Here is a 20,982-nt window from a genome sequence, read left to right as displayed (position 1 = left end):
ACAAATAACTAAAAGGAATCAGGAATCACTCATAGTCACCATTGACACACAGATTCCCCAACCTTTTGTTCAGTGTAATCCAATTCTCGAAAGTGCATGATGAATAACGCCCATGAATTGTGGAACCTCTCCATCCTTCCCCTCAGTTCAAATTTGACCGTCTCAAGAGTCAAGAATTCCAGCAGGTCCCCCCGCCATGCCAGGGCACAGGGTGGAGAGGTTGATCTCCACCCTAACAGGATCCGCCTTTGGGCAATCAACGAGGCGAAGGCTACAACAACTGCCTCTGCACCTGTTTCCAACCCCGGCTAGTCCGACACCACGAATATGGCGTCTCAAGGCCCCGGGTCCAGTTTCATGTGCACCACTTTGAGATTACCCTAAAAAAACCTCCTTCCAGTAATCCACCAGCTTTGGACAGGACCAAAACATAAGAACGTGGTTTGCGGGGCCTGCCCCACAACGTTCATACGCACCTTCTACTCCCTCAAAGAGCTGCTCATCCTTGTCCTTGTGAGGTGCGCTCTGTATACAACCTTCAGCTGTATCAGCCCCAACCTCGTGCATGAGGTGGAGGTGTTCACCCTTCGGAGCGCCTCACACCCAAACTTGTCCTCCATACCCTCTCCCAACTATTCCTCCCATTTTGCCTTGATCCCATCCTGCGGTGCATTCTCCTCTTCCAAAATAGCCCCATAAACCGCCAACATTACCCCCTTTTCCAGTACCCCTGTCGTCAGCACCTCCTCCAGCAATGTGGAGACCGGCTGTACCGGGAAGCTCTGTATCTCCTTTCTGGCAAAGTCTCGAACCTGCATGCATCTAAATATTTCCCCCTGCTCCAGCCCATACTTCGCTCCCAACTCCTTCAATCCTACAAACCGACCCCCAAGAAACAAATCTTTTTCCTAATTCCTTTCTCCTCCCATCTCCGAAAATTTTCATTCGACTTACCTGGCTCAAATCTATCGTTCCCCTGAATCGGCATTTCTCTTAGCCCTGCTCCCAACCCAAAGTGCTGCTGAAACTGCCTCCAAATTCTCAACTAAGCTATTACTATCGGACTCCTTGGGTATTTCCCCGGGAGCGGCGTGTTGCTAGTGCCTTAAATCCCAACCCCCTACACAAAGGTTCCTCCATTCTGACCCACTGGGAGTCAACCCCTCTGACTCAGCTCCGCACCATCTCCACATTCGCCGCCCAGTAGTAATACATCAGGTTTGGGAGACCCAAGCACTCTGCCTGCCTTCCCCTCTGTAGCAGCACCTTTCTAATTCTGGCCATCTTCCCTCCATATGAACGAGGTAATCATCCCTTCAATCTCTCTAAAAAAATGCCGTTGGCAGGAAAATCTACAGGCATTGGAAAAAAGACAGAAATCGCGGCAACACATTTGTTTTAACCGCCTGTACCCAACCCGCCAATGGCAGAGGGAGAACATCCCACCTTGCCATATCAGCCTTCACCCTCCCCACCAAACTAGAAATGTTGTACCTGCACCCCCAGGTATCTAAAGTGAGTCTCTGCCCTACGGAATGGCAGCCCACACCATCTCGCTCTTGTCTAGATTTAATTTGTACCCCGAGAAGGACACAAACTCCCGAAGCAGTTCCAGTATTTCCCCCTGTTGACACACACCGTTCCGACACAGATAACAACAAGTCATCGGCATACAAGGACACCCTATGCTCTATTTCCCCCCCCCCCCCCCCCCCCCCGCACTAACCTTTTCCATACCCTCAAACCTTTTAACGCGATGGCCAACGGCTCAATCGCAAGTGCAAACAACAGGGGGGACATGGGATATCCCTGCCTAGTCCCATGGTGGTGAGAAAAGTATCCTGAGCTGATGTTATTTGTGCGGACACTTGCTCTCGGCTCCTTATAGTGTAGATATACCCAGTCCACAAATCTTGGTCTACTCCCAAACCGTTCCAGAACTGCCATCAAGTAACCCCATTGTACCCGGTCAAATGCTTTCTCGGCGTCGAATGCCACAACCACCTCTATTTCCTTCCCCTCCACCAGTACCATCAATACCCTTCTAATGTTCGAAAAGGGCTGCCTCCTTCTTTCAAACCCCGTTTGATCTTCACCTATCACCTTCGAGTGGCACTCCTTCAGCCTACCTGCCAGTACCTTGAATTTAAATCTTTCTTGTATGTGAATTGTTTCGATGAAAACTACACCCAGTCTTTTTGTTTCACCCTTGTATGAGAGCTCTAAGCCATCAAGCAGAAATAAGCACACTTGGATGGTGGTACAAAAAATGGAAGAGACAATTGGAACCTCCTCCACGTCGTATTATTTTGAATTGTAAAATTAAGTCCATAAATGAAGTACCTATGACTACTTGTGATTGAGATAAGTTTTGGCAAAGGATTGATAATTATTTGAAATTCCACTAATGTTACTTTTCTGCATTCCAGAATTTGATGGGTTATTTCTAGGTAATGGGCCAGGAGACCCCGAGTTTTGTCAAATAACAATTAACAATGTCAGAAGGATTATTTGTGAAGAAAAGCCAAAGCCATTATTTGGAATTTGTCTGGGTCATCAGCTCCTTTCATTGGCAATTGGAGCCAAGACTTATAAAATGAAGTAAGTGAACTACTTTATGTAGACATCTGTAATTTTTGTTTTGTGACAGTGTCGTTTTGTAAGGACTACAGTCTCGTAAGTATCGTCTTCAACAAGCTATTTTGTGAAGACTGTGTTTACTTCGGCATTCTAATCAGAAGGGCCCAGATTTAATTCCCGTTCTGCGTTCATTTAATTAATCTCAGTCGGGTACAGTTAGCCTGAGTGTTGCTGGATAAGGAGAGATGGTGGGCAAGGATTGATATCAGGTGGTGTTTCTAATCTTTCCCACAGACTACTCCAATAACTAGTTATTAAGCGAGGACTGGGTTGGTCTTGCCTATGCACCTTCTACAGTTATAAAGAACACCATAGTTATCAAGGCTTCTGGTGCAGAGGACTTGAGGGTGTCAGTGCTGGTGGAGTTGCTAAGAGTTGATACTTAAGAGAGGAAGGAAGTGATGACTGAACAGTTTTTTTATGCTGAGTGATGTTTCATTAAACTGAGCCTTGAGTGCACTATTTCTGTTAATTTTTAAGTGAGTATCACTTCATTCACTACGAGCAAGAACAAAAAGCAAAATACTGCAGATGCCAGAATCTGAAACAAACACTGCAAGCAGGTCAGGCAGCAAGCTAGCATTTGAAATATCTAGATTTTCATTAGCAGTCCAGTTCTCCCTAAACATTAACTTGTTTAATTCAGTCTCTATACGGTAATCCATGTTTTGAGACATAGACTGCATTTAGAAGATTTTGTATTTGAAACTGGGGGTGGAGTAGTGAAGAAAGGTAATGCTGGTTTTGCGTTGTGTTTTCACCTATTTAGTTTTAAAGCACAAGATGTTTATTTGAATAAATTAAGAGTACCCAATTTTTTTTCCAATTAAGGGGCAATTTAGATTGGCCAATCCACCTACCCTGCTCATCTTTGGATTGTGGGGGTGAGGCCCATGCAGACACAGGGAGAATGTGCAAATTCCACACACAGTGACCCGGGGCTGTGAGGCAGCAGTGCTAAACACTGCACCACTGTGTCGCCCCAAGCACAAAGTTGTTGATGGGACAATTGATTTTTTTTTTTTTTTTTTTTTGTCAATTGATATTACTATTAATAGGATTGAGTTATTTGTCTTGGATGTGGTGATGAGCAAAATAGAATCTTTCTGTTGGAACGTGGAACAGACCATGGTCCTGCTCCTCATTGCTTATCTGATCCTCACTGCAGGCAGATTTTGTGCAAATTAAATTTGTCTGTTGAGCCAATGACTGGTATGACGTGGTCATGTTCATTTCAATTATTGTAATTTCATTATGTATGAAGCACCTTGACATTCGGACCTGATTTTGTGGACACAGCAGCCAGTCCTTTTCCTACTTCCCGAACAGGCGCCGGAATGTGGCGTCTAGGGGCTTTTCACAGTAACTTCATTTGAAGCCTACTTGTAACAATAAGCGATTTATGGGGCTGTTTAGCACAGGGCTAAATCGCTGGCTTTGAAAGCAGACCAAGGCAGGCCAGCAGCACGGTTCGATTCCCGTAACAGCCTCCCTGAACAGGCGCCGTAATGTGGCGACTAGGGGCTTTTCACAGTAACTTCATTTGAAGCCTACTTGTGACAATAAGCGATTTTCATTTTTCATACTCATTCACTAAATGGGTTTGCAATCTGCCTAACTCTTTTCAGCAATTTTTTGGACTTTGCAGGTGTACCCTACCATAGCAAAGCCTCTGTTTGGTGGTTGCTTTAAAAGGCCTCAAATGTCTGTTGTGAATCTATTTACAATTGATCGTAGCACAGCTGCTACGATATCCTCGCGTGTTGTAAATTGACTAGTTGTGTTATGGTTTTGGTGTAAAGTACAACTGGCCACAAACAGCCCTATTTCGCAATGAGGTTACTGTGAAAATCCCCAAGTCGCCACACTACGGCTCCTGTTTGGGTAGACGGAGGGAGAACTCAGAATGTCCAGTTCACCTGACAAGCTCATTAATGCTGTTGTTGCCCAAGGGAAGTGAAGTCTGCCTTAAAGCTCTTGTAATAAATAGCCATTTGGTAGTACTGAACTTGGGTGTTGCTGAAAAGAAAGTCATGTTGTTGAAGACTTTGGTCTTGAATTAATCAGAAAAGATGCAAAAATACCAAATTTCAAAGAGGGCAACAATTTTCTCCCACAAGTCCCGACAAGACGTGCTTGTTAGGTGAACTGGACATTGTGAATTTTCCCTCCCGTGTACCCGAACAGACGCCGTAGTGTGGCAACGTGGGGATTTTCACAGTAACCTCATTGCAGTGTTAATGTAAGCCCACTTGAGACACTAATAAAAATTGTTATTATTATTTATGCTGCGCAAGAAAAGGTTGCGATGGGTTGGCAGTCAACACTGGTTGAGAGATTCCAATGGGGAATGGGCCAGGGAACACTTAACCCCCTACCACCCCCAAAAAATCTTGTATTCATTGCCTCATTAATGAGGTACTATTTTTGTATGTTCTTGCATTCAATGAAATGAGGTCCTAGTGAGTAGTTGAGTACTGAAAATGCAACTTTGAAATTGGCATTAATGAGAAGAGTTGGCTGTAATAGTTATCACTTTTTGTCTGGTGACTGATTGCCAGTGATAAGCATGGATATTTTCAGTGATGGGGACTGTATACGCGAATACTGTATATGCTTTTTTATTTGCACACGGTCCGTGTGGAATTTGCACATTCTCCCCGTGCCTGCGTGGTTCTCAGCCCACAACCCAAATATGTGCAGGGTAAATGATTTGGCCATGCTAAATTGCCCCTTAATTGGAAAAGAGAATTGGGTACTCTAAATCTCTCCACGACTGTTCAAACATTTTGCCAGTTACTTAATAATTGAAACTCTGGGTGGCACAGTGGTTAGCAATGCAGCCTACGGCACGAGGTCCTGGGTTCGAATCCTGGCCCTGGGTCACTGTCCGTGTGGAGTTTGCACATTCTTCCCGTGTCTGCGTGGGTTTCAGCCCCACAACCCAAAGATGTGCAGGTTAGGTGGATTGGCCATGCTAAATTGGCCCTTAATTAGAAAAAAAGTAATGGGTATTCTAAATTTAGAAAAATAACAGAAAATAATTGAAACTCTTCACAGTGTGCTGAAGCAGAGATATAGGGGAGGTAAAATTCATAGGTTCTGAAAGGTGGAAGAGATATCAAAAAGACAAAAGTGAATTTGTACATAAATGTTGAATGTAAGAGCAAGGAAGTGATGTTGACTTTTTGCAAACCAATAATTGGGCTATATTTGGAACATTGCTTGCGGTAGGCCCAAATTATTGAAATCATGATGTATCCATCCTGTTAATAATGTTAATTAATCATGTTCTCCAGAACAGTGTCAGAATAGGTTAGAGTGATGAAGAAAGCTTTTTAAAACCTGGGAAGTTTTTCACTGGAATGGGAAAAGTAAAGAGGATTGAATGGAGATGTAAAAAAATTATTAATAGCCTTAAGGAGGCTAGTCATAAAAAGACGAGAAAACTGTGCACCGATTTGGAGAAAACCTGAAATCAAAACAGAAAATGCTGGAAATACTCAGCAGGTCACGCAGCATTTAAAGGATATCGACATTAAACATCAACTCTGTTCCTTTCCCCAGGTTCTGCCTGACCTTAATATTCCTAATATTTTCTTGTTTTTCTCAGTACAGATTTAGGGCTATTGCTAGAAGAACAAAGGGAAAGTTGAAGATTTATTTGCACTGCATCATTTGTATTAGTACATGTTGAAGCAGAACTTTAAGAAGTAAAGTTGGGATGTATCTGGAAAGAAAGTTCAAGCAGGGGAATGAATTTAGACAGTATTCGTGAAGAGCAAGCACTGGCTCAGCCTTGGTCCGAATGATCACCTGTGTTGGTAATTCCTGCAACTCTGGCTGACTGTGACGTTTGGCTGCCTATTCTGTTTTCTTTTTGGAATTTAAAATAATTTTGTTTTTTAACCTTGAATTTGGGTTTTAATTATAATGACTGTCCTGATAGATGACCTCCACAAGTATTTATTTTGATTTTCCATGAAAATTGTATTGACTAGTCTCCTGCAAAGGAGTGAACTGGGGGCTTGGCTCACAATGCAGACGACTAAATAAAGAGGTTGACTTGTATGGTATTTAAAAGTGCCATTCCCACAGTATTGGTGTTTTGGGATCACAGTGTTTGTTAAAAGGGAGGTTTGTTTTTAGCCCGCAATAATTGATTGTGGCCTGTGAAGTTTACATTGGTAAATAGATACTGAAAATTTCTCACAGTGGATTTTCGCAATTAAGGATTATTTTGTAAAGTAAAACCATTTGATGTCTCAGTTTATTCAGAACTTCACTACAAACCATGTTCAGTTGTCGTTTTATTCTAGATTAAGCCTGAGTGCTGCATACTTGGGGATTGTGGATGTGACTAAATTTCAAATTTTTCCCTTGAAAGCAATCCAGTGTGTAGTTCTCGGTTACCTAATGGCTTCCTAAAATTGGTATTTTGAAATATAATGCTTAAAATTTTAATATCTTTTGAATTTCTGGGAAATTCTGAATAGGGTATGTGCGTCCGAGGGCTGGGATCGAACCCGTGCCCCAGCACCTTGAGGCAGCAGTGCTCACTGTGCCACCGTGTTGTCCGCGCACCTAACTATTTTAATCCCATTTTACAGCACATGGTCTGGAACCTTCTATGTAATGGCACTTGAAGTACTCCTCTAAATACTTCTTAAAATTTGTGACGGTTCTTGTCTCTACCACCCTTTCAGGCAGTGAGTTCCAAATTCTAACCACCCTCTGGGTGAAAAGGTTTTCTTCACATCTTTAAACCCTCTACCCATTACCTTAAATCTATGCCCCTGCCCCTTGATCCCTCTAAGCATAAGATCCACCCTATCTCAGTCCTTTATAATTTTATACACCTCAGCCTATTCAGTCCCTCGTTAACTGAAAGAATCCAGCCCAGGCAGCATCGTGGTGAATCTCCTCTGCACCCTCTCCAGTGTAATCACTTCCTTTCTATGGTGTGGTGACCAGAACTTTGCACAGTATTCCAGCTCAAACCTAACCAGCATTTTGTACAGCTTCAGCATAACCTACCTGCTGTTATATTCAATGCCTCGGTTAATAAAGGCAAGAATCCCATTGGCATTCTCAATCACCTTATCTATCTGTCCTGCTGTCTTCACAGATCTGTGAACCTGCACACCAAGGTCCCTTTGATTCTCCGTACTTCCTGGGGTCTGACCATTCGCTGTATATTCCCTTGCCTTCTTAGTGTTCCCAAAATGCATTCCCTCACACTTTTTCATGGTTAAATTCTATTTGCCACTTTGCCCATCTAACCAGCCTGTCTATATTGTCCTCTAATATAAGACCTTGCTCCTCACTATTTACCACATCACCAGTTTTTGTCATCTGCGAACTTACTTACTTATACCTCCTACATTCATATTAAATCATTACTGTATACTACAAAGAAAGGACCCATTACCGATCCCTGCGGAACACCACTGGACACCGGTTTCCAGTCACCAAAACAACCATAAACAATCACCCTCCGACCACTAAGCCAGTTTTGGATCCAGTTTTCCAAATTGCCGTGGATCCCATGGGCTCTTACCACCTTCATCGGCCTCCCATGTGAGACCTTGTCAAAAGCCTTCTTAAAGTCCACGTAGATTACATGAACCGCACCACCTTCATCTACATCCCTTGTCACCTCCTCACAAAATTCAATCAAATTTGTAAGACATGATCTCCCTGTGATTAAATACATGCTGACTATCCTTGATTAATCTTTGCCTCCAAGTGGAGTTCTGAACTTTTCCTCCATTCAAAGCCAAAAATGTCAGTTTTTGATGTTTATTTAAAAATGTTGATTTGTAACACACGCAGAAACTTGAACGGTCGAGCAGAAACCTTTGCCTACCATGTCATGCTGTAATAAAGCTGATCTCTTTGTAGTACCTGGTGATTATGCTAGACTGTTGAACAGTTGGATTTTTAGTTTCTTCTGAATACTAAATATTTTCTGGGGCAAATAATTAAAATAATTTTTTTTTTAATAAGGTATGGAAATCGTGGGCATAACCAGCCTTGTATTCATGAAGATACACAGTGCTGTTTCATCACATCCCAAAATCATGGCTTTGCTGTTGAGCCAAGTTCTGTTCCACAGGATTGGTCTATTTTGTTCACCAATGCAAATGACCAGTCTAATGAAGGAATAGTTCACAACAGTAAACCATTCTTCAGGTGAGCACTTTGAAAAGGAAAATGCACTTCTCTTGTAATGTTTCAAGCACTACAATAACAGCATGCATTTATCTGACTCTTAATGTTGTCAAATAACCCATGATGCTTCAGAATCCTAATCCGTCAATTCATTGGACTCTTGAGTTTGGAGCTGACAAAAAACATGGATGTGAGCGTTCCAGAAGCAGAGGGCCTGAGAGTGAGGAGGCGGCAGTCTTTGTGCTGTCATGGGTATGGGGTCGGAAGCTTGACTGGGTCTAATCATTGGGGAGTTCTTTTGAGTTCATTTTGTTATATGATTTATACTTTAAATAGATTGTATTTTTTTAATGGAAAAGGTTATATTGGACTCTCTTGAATGAAGTAGCAACAGTTTTCATAAGAATGAAAATTAGTTTCTATATTTAAAACTAGTTAATTCTGTATATTGCAAATTAAAGTTCTGTTTTTTTTTGTCCAAATCAACATTGCTAATTTCCTGCAAGTCTATTGTAAAATACTCGAATCATCGATGCACACTAGTGCAATATAAAAGGAAACCGTTTGGCCCATCAAGTCCACGCCAGTTCCTTCAAAGAGAAATCCAGGTTGTTCTACTTCCCCAATATTCCACCATTTACCTACAATTTTTTTCTTTTACAAATCTATCCCATTCGCTTTTGAAAGCAGGGCGAGTCTAACTTTTATTTTAGTGTATTTTTCCCACTGTTTCATTTGTATCTTGTGTTCTCGTTGTCTACCTCAGATTATTTCTTTGCTGCATACAGAAAGATAGCACAGAAGGAGACTAGCCTGGGCCCTATAGGTTAAGACGCTTCAAGTGCATGTAAAAATGTTTTTAAATCTGCCAACGGTTTCTGCCTCTTCCGCCCTTTTCGTAGTGAGTTCTCTCCACAGTTCCCTCAGCTCAGGTTAGATTAAATTTAGAAGTTTTTCAATGTGGACCATCTAGTCTAAAAAATTTATATTTTAATAACTTAAGAATTGATTAATAATTTAATATTCCTCTTTTAAAACTATTATCCAATTTCCTTTTATAAAACACATTCTTGTGTTTTTCTGATTCATCACAGAGCATTCCAAGCTCTTCACAAAGTAATGAGGTTTATTTCTAACCCTACCATCTGACATTCTGTTTTATTCTAAATTGTCGGAAACAATCTTTTAGTATTCACCCTGCCGCACAAGACCTTGCTCGAGTGAAAAAGCCCCAACTTCTTAATTCTAACTTTATAACTGAACTCCTCAACAACAGCAAAGGCAATCGAGGATCACCAGGATTAGGTGCTCCATCGAGATGAATTCTTGAATCTTCTGCTGAGTTAATGAAGTGTTTGCCTGTCTTTTAAAAAAAAAAAAAAAAAAAAAATCCATTCTCCGTGTATAAAGGCAATTGATCAGTTTGTGAAGAAATGGTGATTTGCGCAGTGTCCACTATTAATTGCATAGTTGTTCCTTGACTGAAGCTGACGCCCTCTGAAGTGAGAACTTTGTGCTGATTTGTGACCTTGCGCCAAAGTAATGCTGAGAAACTGCCCTGTTTTGTCCTTTTATTGATGATCTAAGTTTCTGTTTCTTTTCTTACCGTGTTCAGTGTCCAGTTTCACCCAGAGCACATGGCCGGACCAACAGATCTTGTGGATCTTTTCGATATATTTTTAGATTGTGTGCGGGATACTAAGCTGGGAGTTAACTTAGAAAATACTGGTAAGAATTTAGATATGAACCACATGTGACAACTCAGTGACATTTTACAGATTGCAGTGGATCGCGAAACGCAACAGGAGTGTAAAAACACAAACCGTTTGAATCTGGTGCACCGCAATTTGGTGCATTTTCCCATGAATCACTGACATTGTACTGGTTGAAGAGGACCTGTGATGTCCAGATAACCAATGTATTTGTGACCTTTTTTGCATTTTGATGATGAACATGTGTCGCATAAAAGGCCGTTGATCTTTCAAATCGGTTGGTCACTGCAATTGGACATCTGGAAAGCAATTATTTTTCTCTTGCTGAATTCGTTTTTTGGCCATCCTGTATCTAGTCAAGGTGTTTAAAGGTTTAAATTCAAATCAGATTTTGTTTATTTGAAATTTTATTTTTTTCCTCCTAATGTAATCTGAAGTTTACATTTTTTAAAAACATAGCCGACATGTCAACCACAGCATCTTTTGATCTTTGTGTCATGTTAGATCTATGACTGGTTAACACATGCTATTGCATTAGTGCAGTTTGCAATCTCTTGTACCTACGTGCTACAGACTGGTTTTCGATGCTCACTGCCGTGACTTTCATAACAAAATATTTTCATTAAGTCTTTTGCATTATGCAGATTAAAAGTTCATGCTTATCATCGGGTGTCCCTAACCTGTTGCACTCTGTGCAGTTAAAATTTGGGAAGCATCAATAGGATAGGGAGGTTGGGGAGATAGTTTAGTTTCGGTGGGATTCGCGAGAGGAGGAGATGGGATTGGGGAATCACGTGTGTATAAGCCATGTTGGCTGTGTATAGTTGTTGGTTGGGGGGGGGGGGGGGTGGGGTGTTATTTACTGAGTTATGTTTACATTTGTACTTGTTATAAAATCATAAATGTCTTAAAATGTTTTTTTTAAATTGGGAAGTATTGCATTATATTTTTTGCTGGTTTTAAGATGAGAATATATACATGGCATGACTGACAATTGGAAGAATTTAGGAAATTGGAGGATACATGTATTGGGCAATTTGAGGGTGTTAAAAGCCTGGGGTTAGAATGTGTTTGACTGCAATGGTCATGTTTTAAAAAAAAAAATAGTTCTGTTCTGCAGGGCCTGGGTGGATTTAGCAGCCAGCAGATGAAATTGACAAAGTCTGGGCTAATGCGTACTGGCATAATGCTTTAAGTTCCTGGAAGGTTCATTTGTTTTTTTTAGCTTGGGGGAGATGATGCTAGTGCTGGTTGGAGCTAAGGGAGATGTTTTTTGGAGAAAGATTTTTGAAAGTGAAGTCTGATCTGGCAACCCTTGTTTTTTAGACCACAAGTGAAGGCAGTTATCTTTTCCCACTAGGATAGTTTTAAAAAAAAGAGTAATCATATTTTAAAAGCAGAGCAGTCTTGTCTGAAGACAAGGAAGAGGCTGAAACAACCTAGTTGAAGCAGCTATTTGAAGATGTTCAGCCAGAGTCTGAAGAGGTTCTAACAAGAGCCAGAATCTGTTCTGTAAAGCAAGTATTACTCCATGCCGTGCTGATTTTCAAGCTGGATTGAGAGCTGTATGTTTCTTTTCTTGTTGTTTAATGGGAAACCGAGTTGTAATATTAAGGGGTAAATCGTAAGCTAATCTTTTTCGGGTGTCAAGTTAAAAAGTTTAATGTTGTATTTATGATGAAATTTTGCTTTAGAAATATCAAAGCCCTATTTTTTTTAATGCAATCACTCCTGGAGCCAATCATTCTTTTTGCACAGTCTTAACAAATAAACTAAAATATTGGGATGTTGTTTCAGAATCCTAGCCACTGTTGGGGTCTGGTCTGGTATCGTAATGATGGTCGTAAGATTTTCTCTTGTCGTTTTGAGTTTGAAAAACATAGGTAGCACTTACATTGGAGCAAGAAAACTATACTTGAGATGGCAATCTGTTTGCTGCAAATATCCATTTAATGCTGTTGTATGATTGGTGTACTCAGACTTTAACTATGAAACCATTCTTTAAATTATACTGTTCGACTTTCTATTGTCTGTTTTAATGCTGATTGATAGTTTAAAAGGGACCTTTTAAGCAAACATTTTTTCCATTGCAAAATATATCCATCTTTTCTTTTTTTTTTTAAGTTTAGATTCATGTAAAAGATGACCAGGTGCTACTGAAAATGAAATAATTTCAGCATTGTTCCTTTGCCTCCAATTGGAAAAGAATATCTCTAATACGCAAGTGTGAATCATTCAATGATACACGGCACAAGGATGCCATTTGGCCATTGTACCTGATCCAACTGTTTTGAAAGATCTATCGAATACTCCCATTCTTCTCCTCGTTCCTCAGAGCGCTGTATTATTTCACTTTCAAGAACTAGTTCCATTTGAACATTACTATTGATTTTGCTTTTATCACCTTTTCAGGCAATGCAGTGCAATTAGTAACAACTGACTGCATTTATCTTGTCTCTGGTTCTTTTGCCAATCACATTAAATCGCTGGATGCTGATGCTTGTGCCACGGAAATAGTTTCTCATTTATTTCACCAAAACCTCTTTCGATTTTGAATACATCCACCAAATCTTTTGATCCTCTCTGCTCTAAGGAGAGCACTTTTTTTTTCTCTATAAATTTAATGTACCCAATTCATTTTTTCCAATTAAGGGGCAATTTAGTGTGGCCAATCCATCTAGCCTGCCCATTTTTGGGTTGTGGGGGCGAAACCCACGCAAACACTGGGAGAATGTGCAAATTCCCCACTGACAGTGACCCAGAGCTGGGATCGAACCTGGAACCGGAGCGCCATGAGACTGCACCACTGTGCTGCCCCAGGAGAACACTGTCAACAATCCCTCATCCCTGGTGCCGTTATACTAAGTTTCTTCTGCACCCTCTCGGGGACCTTGACGGCTTTCCTGAAGTATAGTCCCTTAAATTGGACATCATACTCTAGCTGAGCCCTAACCAGTGTTTATAAAGAAGTCTTACAACACCAGATTAAAGTCCAACAGGTTTGTTTCAAATCACTAGCTTTCGGAGCACTGCTCAGACTTGAAATTTGAAACACACCTGTTGGACTTTAACCTGGTGTTGTAAGACTTCTTACTGTGCTCACCCCAGTCCAACGCCGGCATCTCCCCATCAGAGTTTACAAACATCTGGCATAACTTTCATGGCTTTTGAGTTCTTTTCCTCTATCAATGAAGTCAAGAACCTGATTTGCCTTTTTAACAGTCTTTTGAACTTGTCCTGTCATCCTCAAAGATTTGTGCACATACACCCTCCTCTCTACATTCCTGCGCCTATTAAATTGCACCATATACTTTAAGTTGTCTCTCCTCATGCTTGCCACTAAAATCCATTACTTCACTCTGGTAAAATTTCCATTTATTTGGACAGAGCAATTTACAGAATCTGAAAAATTTGATACCAAAACAAAATGCTGGAGACATACTGGAACCTGAAATAATAGTGCAAAATACTGGAAATAACATGTTTGACAGCATCTATGGAGAGTGAAACAAAGTTAATGTATCAGACCTGTTGAGAGGTAATTGATTTGAGATATTAACACTGTTTCTCTCTTCACAGAGGCCTACTTCCCAAGTCGCTGAGCATTTTCTGTTTCTATTCCAAAATTTGATTTTATTTGTGTGTTTTTGTTTTTCAAAATGACTGGAGAAAATGAAACTTTTTTGTTGGGACCATACGGTCAAAAAATAATTTTCTAACGTTAATGTGGGAGTTCCCCATGTGACTCAGGAAGTTAAATACAGCGAGAATGCATCTTAAAACTTATCTTGTTCTTTAGTTAAAGAACGGATGATTTCACATTATTCCCACAAAAATGGACAAAATGGAACTGAAAAATGTAAAATCACATCTGGAAGAATAGAGTCCAGCAAGATCCTCATTCTTGGATCAGGTGGCCTGTCTATTGGTCAGGCAGGAGAATTTGATTACTCTGGTTCTCAGGTAAGTTGAGGATAATTTGTTAATGGTCAAGAAGATTTGAACAGGGATCACATCCAAGTGAAATCAAATTAAGACAGTGACAATAAATATCTGAAGAACATTGACTTTGTATTTACAAACAATTCTTTGGTTAAATGTAAGGATTCATGAAATATTTCTGGGAAATTAATCATGTTGCAATAATTAGTGCTAAACACAGCTTTGCTTTTCCCATTTTATTTGTCTTTCAAGTTTAGATGTAATTAAAATTGTCCTGTCTCAAAATAATGACTGATTTAACTGACTATGTTTTTTTCTTTGTTTCATATCTAAATTATGATTCTATTTCAGGCTATTAAAGCTTTGAAAGAAGAGAATGTTCAGTCAGTGCTAATTAATCCCAATATTGCAACGGTACAAACATCTAAAGGACTCGCAGACAAAGTCTACTTTCTGCCTATCACTCCAGAATATGTAACACAGGTATATGCTCTTTCACTGCTAATATAAGAATTCTTTTTAATACCTGGTTATTGTCGGTAAACCTGAGCAAAGCAACCCATCGCTGATCACCACCACTGCAAATAAACTGTGTTCTGGTTGAAACAATCCAATCGTTACAATTAAATGCTCATTTTCAGTGCTAAACCTCAGGTGACAAATGGTAATCCACTTATATAATTTAAGTACAATTGTATTGTGTTGGTTACAGTTACCAAAAGCTAGTTCATTACCATCCCTTTGGCTTTATTTTCTGATTTTGTCGCTGCTTATTTTTAACTTTGCCAAATTTTGGCTCCTACCAAATTTGTAATCTGGCTGTCTGGGGGTTCCCCAGTGACTTGTGTTGTTTATCTGAATGTCAGAGCTACACTGAATAGGAGGTTTATGTGGAGCTCAGCTAATCCTCTCTGGAACAATAGTAGGACAGTGTTTTGGTGCAGCAAAAGCAAAAGTTAGCTACCTGCGAACAACTCTTCTCGGAAGGTTCGATGTGATCACCTGTAATGCAAGGTTGTGACTGTCTTAAGGGAGGTCATAAAGCATTTGGATTAGATTTTGCAAGTGGAAAATCTAAAAGAAAACTAAATTTTGATATGGCCGTATTATTTTGTGTAGAAATGAGAAACATAATTTATTAAAATGGTAAAGAAATAAATTATATTTTTATTGCACCTTATCAGAACTTCCAAGAACGCTTCCAAGAAAGGGGAGGCAAGGGCAGCACGGTGGCGCAGTGGATAGCACTGCTGCCTCACGGCACCGAGGTCCCAGGTTCGATTCCGGCTCTGGGTCACCGTCTGTGTGGAGTTTACACATTCTCCCCATGTTTGCGTGGGTTTTGCCCCCCGCAACCCAAAGATGTGCAGGGTAGGTGGATTGGCCACACTAAATTGCCCCTTAATTGGAAAAATGAATTGGGTACTCATCAAAAAAAAAGGAAAAAGAAAGGGGAGGCAGTGGAGTAGTAATCCAGAGAACCAGGGTAATGCTCTGTGGACCCAGGTTCAAATCCCACTCTGAAAGTTGATGAAATTTTCATTAAATTTAAGAAAAATCTGCTATTAAAAGTCTAATAACAACCATGAAACATTGTCAATTGTCGTAAAAACTCATCTGGTTCACTAATGTCCCATTGGGAAGGAAATCTGTCATCCTCACTTGGCATGGCCAACGACAATGTGATTTACTGTTTAAAAAATACCCTCTAAAATGGCCGAGTAAGCCACTTAGTTCAAGGGCAATTTGGGATGGGCAATAAATGCTGACCCAAACAACGACGCCCACCCGTCATGAATAAAAGATTTTGAAGTGTGATCACAGGATTGCACAAATGATCCTACAATCAACAACAAGAACAATAAGTATTTTGTTTCATCCAGTATTGGCTGAAGTGTAGATAATAGCCAAAACAGCGAAAGAACTTGTTCTTCTTGACTAAAGCCATGAGATCTTCTGCATGTAGCTGAATGAAAAGATAACTTCTTGGTTTAATGGATCATCTAAAAAAAAAGAGCATCCAGGCAGTACTATCTTGTTACTGCACAGTAGTGTCAGCCCAGTTTACATACAATTATGCATGTTCTGATCAGAGGAGCAAATGCTACCAATGAAAGAAGGTGAGCACAAATGCAGCTTGTACAGCATACCTAAGGGTTAAAATTGTGATTTGTGGAACTAATTCTTGAACTCTGCATTATACATAGATGTAGACAAAATATTTTGGATTTTAAAAATTTTGTTTTCAGGTCATTATGAATGAACGACCAGATGGAATCCTCCTGACATTCGGTGGACAGACTGCACTAAACTGTGGAGTAGAACTTCAAAAAAGAGGAGTTTTAGAAAAATACAAGGTCCGGGTTTTGGGGACTCCAGTTTCTTCCATTGAGATGACAGAAGATCGAAAAATATTTGTTGAGAAAATGGCAGAAATTAATGAATATGTTGTACCCAGTGAAGCTGCTTTCTCTTTAGAACAGGTAAAAATCCAGATTCATTTATAGCTCTTTCCCTATTTTTGCTTTCTGCTTGTTTATCTTGTGAATGAATGAGTCTTCCTGGACGCTGCAGCAGCACTTAGAAGTAAAACAGATTTTGTGCGATTGTGTGACTCAAGTAGTTTGTGAATTAAAAACATTTTGATAATGCTTTCACTTTATACTTGTTGGTTAGGACCAGAGGCTGTGAATGTCAATCATGTGCCTACTAATTGCACTGTATTGTGGTCTGCGTTATAACTTGCTGCATATTTCTGGATATTGTTGGATATTTGAGTATAATCTCAAATAGAATAATAATTTAACCACCTCTTCTATTTGTTAGGCTGTGTGTGCAGCAGAACGCCTGGGTTATCCTGTTTTGATACGGGCTGCCTTTGCTTTGGGTGGCCTGGGTTCAGGATTTGCTCAGAACAAAGACGAGTTGGTGACCTTAGTGATACAAGCATTTGCACATACATCTCAAATTCTGATCGATAAGTCTTTGAAAGGCTGGAAGGAAATAGAATACGAAGTTGTCAGAGATGCCTATGACAATTGTATCACAGTGAGTAAAGAATATAACCTTGATGAAGACTTTTTTTCAGTTTGGGGAAAAACCGTTTTGTTTTAATCTTTGGAAAGCCCTTTCAGCGTGAGAGTTTGATGTGTTTTCTGCGTCTACAGGTTTGCAATATGGAAAACGTGGACCCATTAGGAATCCACACAGGGGAATCAATAGTTGTTGCACCGAGCCAGACTCTGAATGATAAGGAATATAACTTGCTGAGAACTACGGCAATCAAAGTGATACGGCACTTGGGTGTTGTGGGGGAATGTAATATTCAGTATGCCCTCAACCCCGAATCTGAACAGGTACTCGGCTTAATCCTCCTGGCTTGCTTCAGCATCTTACAAAGTTAAAATTGACGAATTTTGCCTTTGCTGCTTTGCCATGGAACAAAAGTGTCGTTTACAGTATCATGTTATGCTTTACTCCTTAACATGTATGTGAATACTAACATATTCAGATCACCAAGTTTATACAATGCCATCTCTTTTGCATGTCGAAAGCAAAGTTCTCTCTTCTCTGAATGGGTGCACGGCTATCTTAACAATCTGAAACATACCTTGCAGCGCAATAAATGGACCATGCACTGCTAAGAAAGATTAGAGGACATATTGATTGGAAGCTACCATTTAATCTTTCTGTAAATTTTAATATATATTTTTTTAATAAACAATTTTATTGAGGTATTTTTGGCATTTTAAACGGTTACAGTGTACAATAATGTGCAAATATCAACACAAAGCAGAAACATAGTGCAAAAGACCACCCCTCTCTCATAAACAGTACCTGCCTATTTATCCCTCCTATTCTACTCTAATCCCCCCCACCCCCCTCCCGACATTTAATTCCCTGTGAAGAAGTCGATGAATGGTTGCCACCTTCGGGCGAACCCAAATACAGTTCCTCTTAAGGCAAACTTAATTTTTTCCAGCCCTAAAATGCTCAACATGTCTGAGAGCCATGCGTCGGTCTTTGGGGGCTTTGAGTCCCTCCATGCCAGCAGTATACGTTGCCGGGCTACCAGGGAAGCAAAGGCCAAGACATCGGCCTCCCTCTCCTTCTGGACCCCCGGGTCTTCCGAGACCCCAAAAATTGCCACCACTGGACTCATCACCACCCTAGTTTTCAGTACCTGGGACATGCCTTCCGCAAATCCTTCTCAGTATCTCCTAAGTTTTGGGAATGTGCAGAACATGTGGACGTGATTCGCTGGCCCGCCCACACACCTAGCGCATTTATCCTCCACCCCAAAAAATGCACTCATCCGGGCCACCGTCATGTGGGCCCGGTGGACAACCTTGAACTGAATCAAACTGAGCCTAGCACATGTTGCAGTTGAATTTACCGTACTGAGGGCTTCAGCCCATACCCCCTCCTCCATCTCCTTGCCGAGTTCCTCCTCCCACTTGAGCTTCAGTTCCTCTGTCTGGGACTCCTCCCCTTTCATATGGTAAATATCCTCTCAAGCATCGCTTTCTACACCCGCGGGGACTTCCCCGCCCAGACAAAGCCCATAATAATCTTGTTGATCCTTTTGAAGAAGGACCGCGGGATGAAAATCGGGAGGCACTGAAAAATAAACGGGAATCTTGGGAGGATTGTCATCTTTACCGTCTGCACTCTCCCCGCAAGTGATGGCGGGAGTGCATCCCATCTCCTGAACTCGCTCTTCATTTTGTTCCACCATTCTAGTCAAATTTAGCTTATGCAGCCTGTCCCAGTCTCGTGCCACCTGTATCCCTAAGTATCGGAAACTTTTTCCGACCATCCTAAATGGAGGCCCCTTCAATCTGTTCTTCTGGCCCCTCGTCTGCACTACAAACATCTCACTCTCAGCCATGTTCAGTTTGTACCCTGCAAACCTGCCAAATTCTCTCAATATTCCTAGTATACTGTCCATCCCAGCCAGCGGGTCCGATACGTACAGGAGCAAGTCGTCCGCGTACAGCGATACCCTGTGTTCCACCCCTCCCCTAATCATTCCCTTCCACCCCCTCGCAGCTCTCAGTGCAATCGCCAGCAGCTTTATGGCCAGTGCAACCAGCAACGGGGAGAGTGGGCATCCCTGTCTGGTCCCCCGGTGTAGTCTAAAGTACTCTGATGTTGTCCGATTCGTCCTCACGCTAGCTTATGGGGCCTGGTACAATAGTCTAACGCAGTCAACAAAGCCCTCCCCGAACGCAAACCGTCCGAGTACCTCCCACAAATAGCCCCACTCCACCCGGTCAAAAGTCTTCTCGGCACCCATTGCCACCACTGCCTCTATCTCTCTGTCCTTCGGGGGCATCATGATCACATTGAGTAGTCTTCTCAAGTTGGCTACCAGCTGTCTGCCTTTCACAAACCCTGTTTGGTCTTCCCCGATCACCTCCGGGACACCGTCCACAATTCTGAGCGCCAAGAACTTAGCCAGGAACTTGGTGTCGACGTTGATCAGGCAGATTGGTCTATATGATCCAGACGCTTCCGGGTCTTTATCCCGTTTTAATATCAGCGTCCTGTTTTAATATCAGTGGTAAATTTTAATAATTACATATCACATTGAAGTAAATCTGCCTTCAAGTTGTCTCAGTTCTAGACTTGCGTGTCATAATTAAAAACTAATTTATTCAATGTATAAATCCTACACCGAGTAAAGCAAATTATAGAAACATGCATGAAGAGGTTTTTACAGCACCTCTGGATGTATTGGATATTTCCTTCCTTCGCAGTAACAATCTTCTTGACAGTAACATGCGATTAGAAAAACAAGGTTTTGAAAAGCCAGACTTGTGCGTCCCTCCCCCATTCGACTGTTGTGAGTTTAGGAATTCTTCAGTACTGATATGTGAATTGCTTCCCACTGGAAAATAAAAACATGCACAGAGAAGCAACTTTGCATTTACAATGATATAGAATATATGTTTAGTAACTAAATAAAGCTGTATGTTTTCACATATCCTTTTGTTACTTGAACAAAAATGGTTTAATTTCAAACTACAGATCATTTATATTCTGATTTTACCCCAAATTTCAGTTCCAAACGTGTTAAGGTGTTGACTTGCATGGCTAAATTTGTAAATATGTTTGAAAAATTGGCTTCCATCATCATTTTTCAATGCATCATTTTCACGTCGCTTCTGTCTCCCAGTATTTTATCATTGAGGTGAATGCTCGACTTTCCAGAAGTTCAGCCTTGGCCAGTAAAGCAACTGGTTACCCGTTGGCTTACGTTGCAGCTAAACTCGCCCTGGGCATCCCCCTGCCTGTCCTAAGGTAATTCTTGCTTTACAACTAAAATGTCTTGTGCGTGACTATAGTGAAGTTTTTGGACTACAACGGAATGTTATCCTGCAACCCCCTGAAATGTGGATTTTAGCACATGAGGCAAAGCACACAAGGTCTTTCTTCAAAAGCTAAATCCTGCAGATGTTTGCAATCTGAACCAAAACCTGAACATGCTCAGGCAGCATCTGAGAGAAAC

General features: G+C 41.0%; 1 protein-coding gene across 2 annotated transcripts in view; it reads left to right on the top strand.

Annotated features, from left to right (window-relative positions):
* cad (carbamoyl-phosphate synthetase 2, aspartate transcarbamylase, and dihydroorotase) overlaps positions 1 to 20,982 on the top strand; it is a 135,839-nt gene that overhangs the window by 39,828 nt on the left and 75,029 nt on the right. For both annotated transcript variants that reach the window (XM_072499023.1, XM_072499022.1), the window contains exons 6-14: positions 2,430 to 2,601; positions 8,650 to 8,835; positions 10,430 to 10,542; positions 14,326 to 14,489; positions 14,820 to 14,951; positions 16,718 to 16,951; positions 17,295 to 17,516; positions 17,636 to 17,824; positions 20,650 to 20,774. In XM_072499023.1, the coding sequence (XP_072355124.1) occupies positions 2,430 to 2,601; positions 8,650 to 8,835; positions 10,430 to 10,542; positions 14,326 to 14,489; positions 14,820 to 14,951; positions 16,718 to 16,951; positions 17,295 to 17,516; positions 17,636 to 17,824; positions 20,650 to 20,774 (1,537 nt within the window). The remainder of the gene's footprint in view (positions 1 to 2,429; positions 2,602 to 8,649; positions 8,836 to 10,429; positions 10,543 to 14,325; positions 14,490 to 14,819; positions 14,952 to 16,717; positions 16,952 to 17,294; positions 17,517 to 17,635; positions 17,825 to 20,649; positions 20,775 to 20,982) is intronic.

This window comes from Scyliorhinus torazame, chromosome 4, assembly GCF_047496885.1.
Source record: "Scyliorhinus torazame isolate Kashiwa2021f chromosome 4, sScyTor2.1, whole genome shotgun sequence".
Taxonomy (NCBI): Eukaryota; Metazoa; Chordata; class Chondrichthyes; order Carcharhiniformes; family Scyliorhinidae; genus Scyliorhinus; species Scyliorhinus torazame.
Note: the sequence above shows the minus strand (reverse complement) of the source record. Positions and strands in the feature narration are given on the sequence as shown.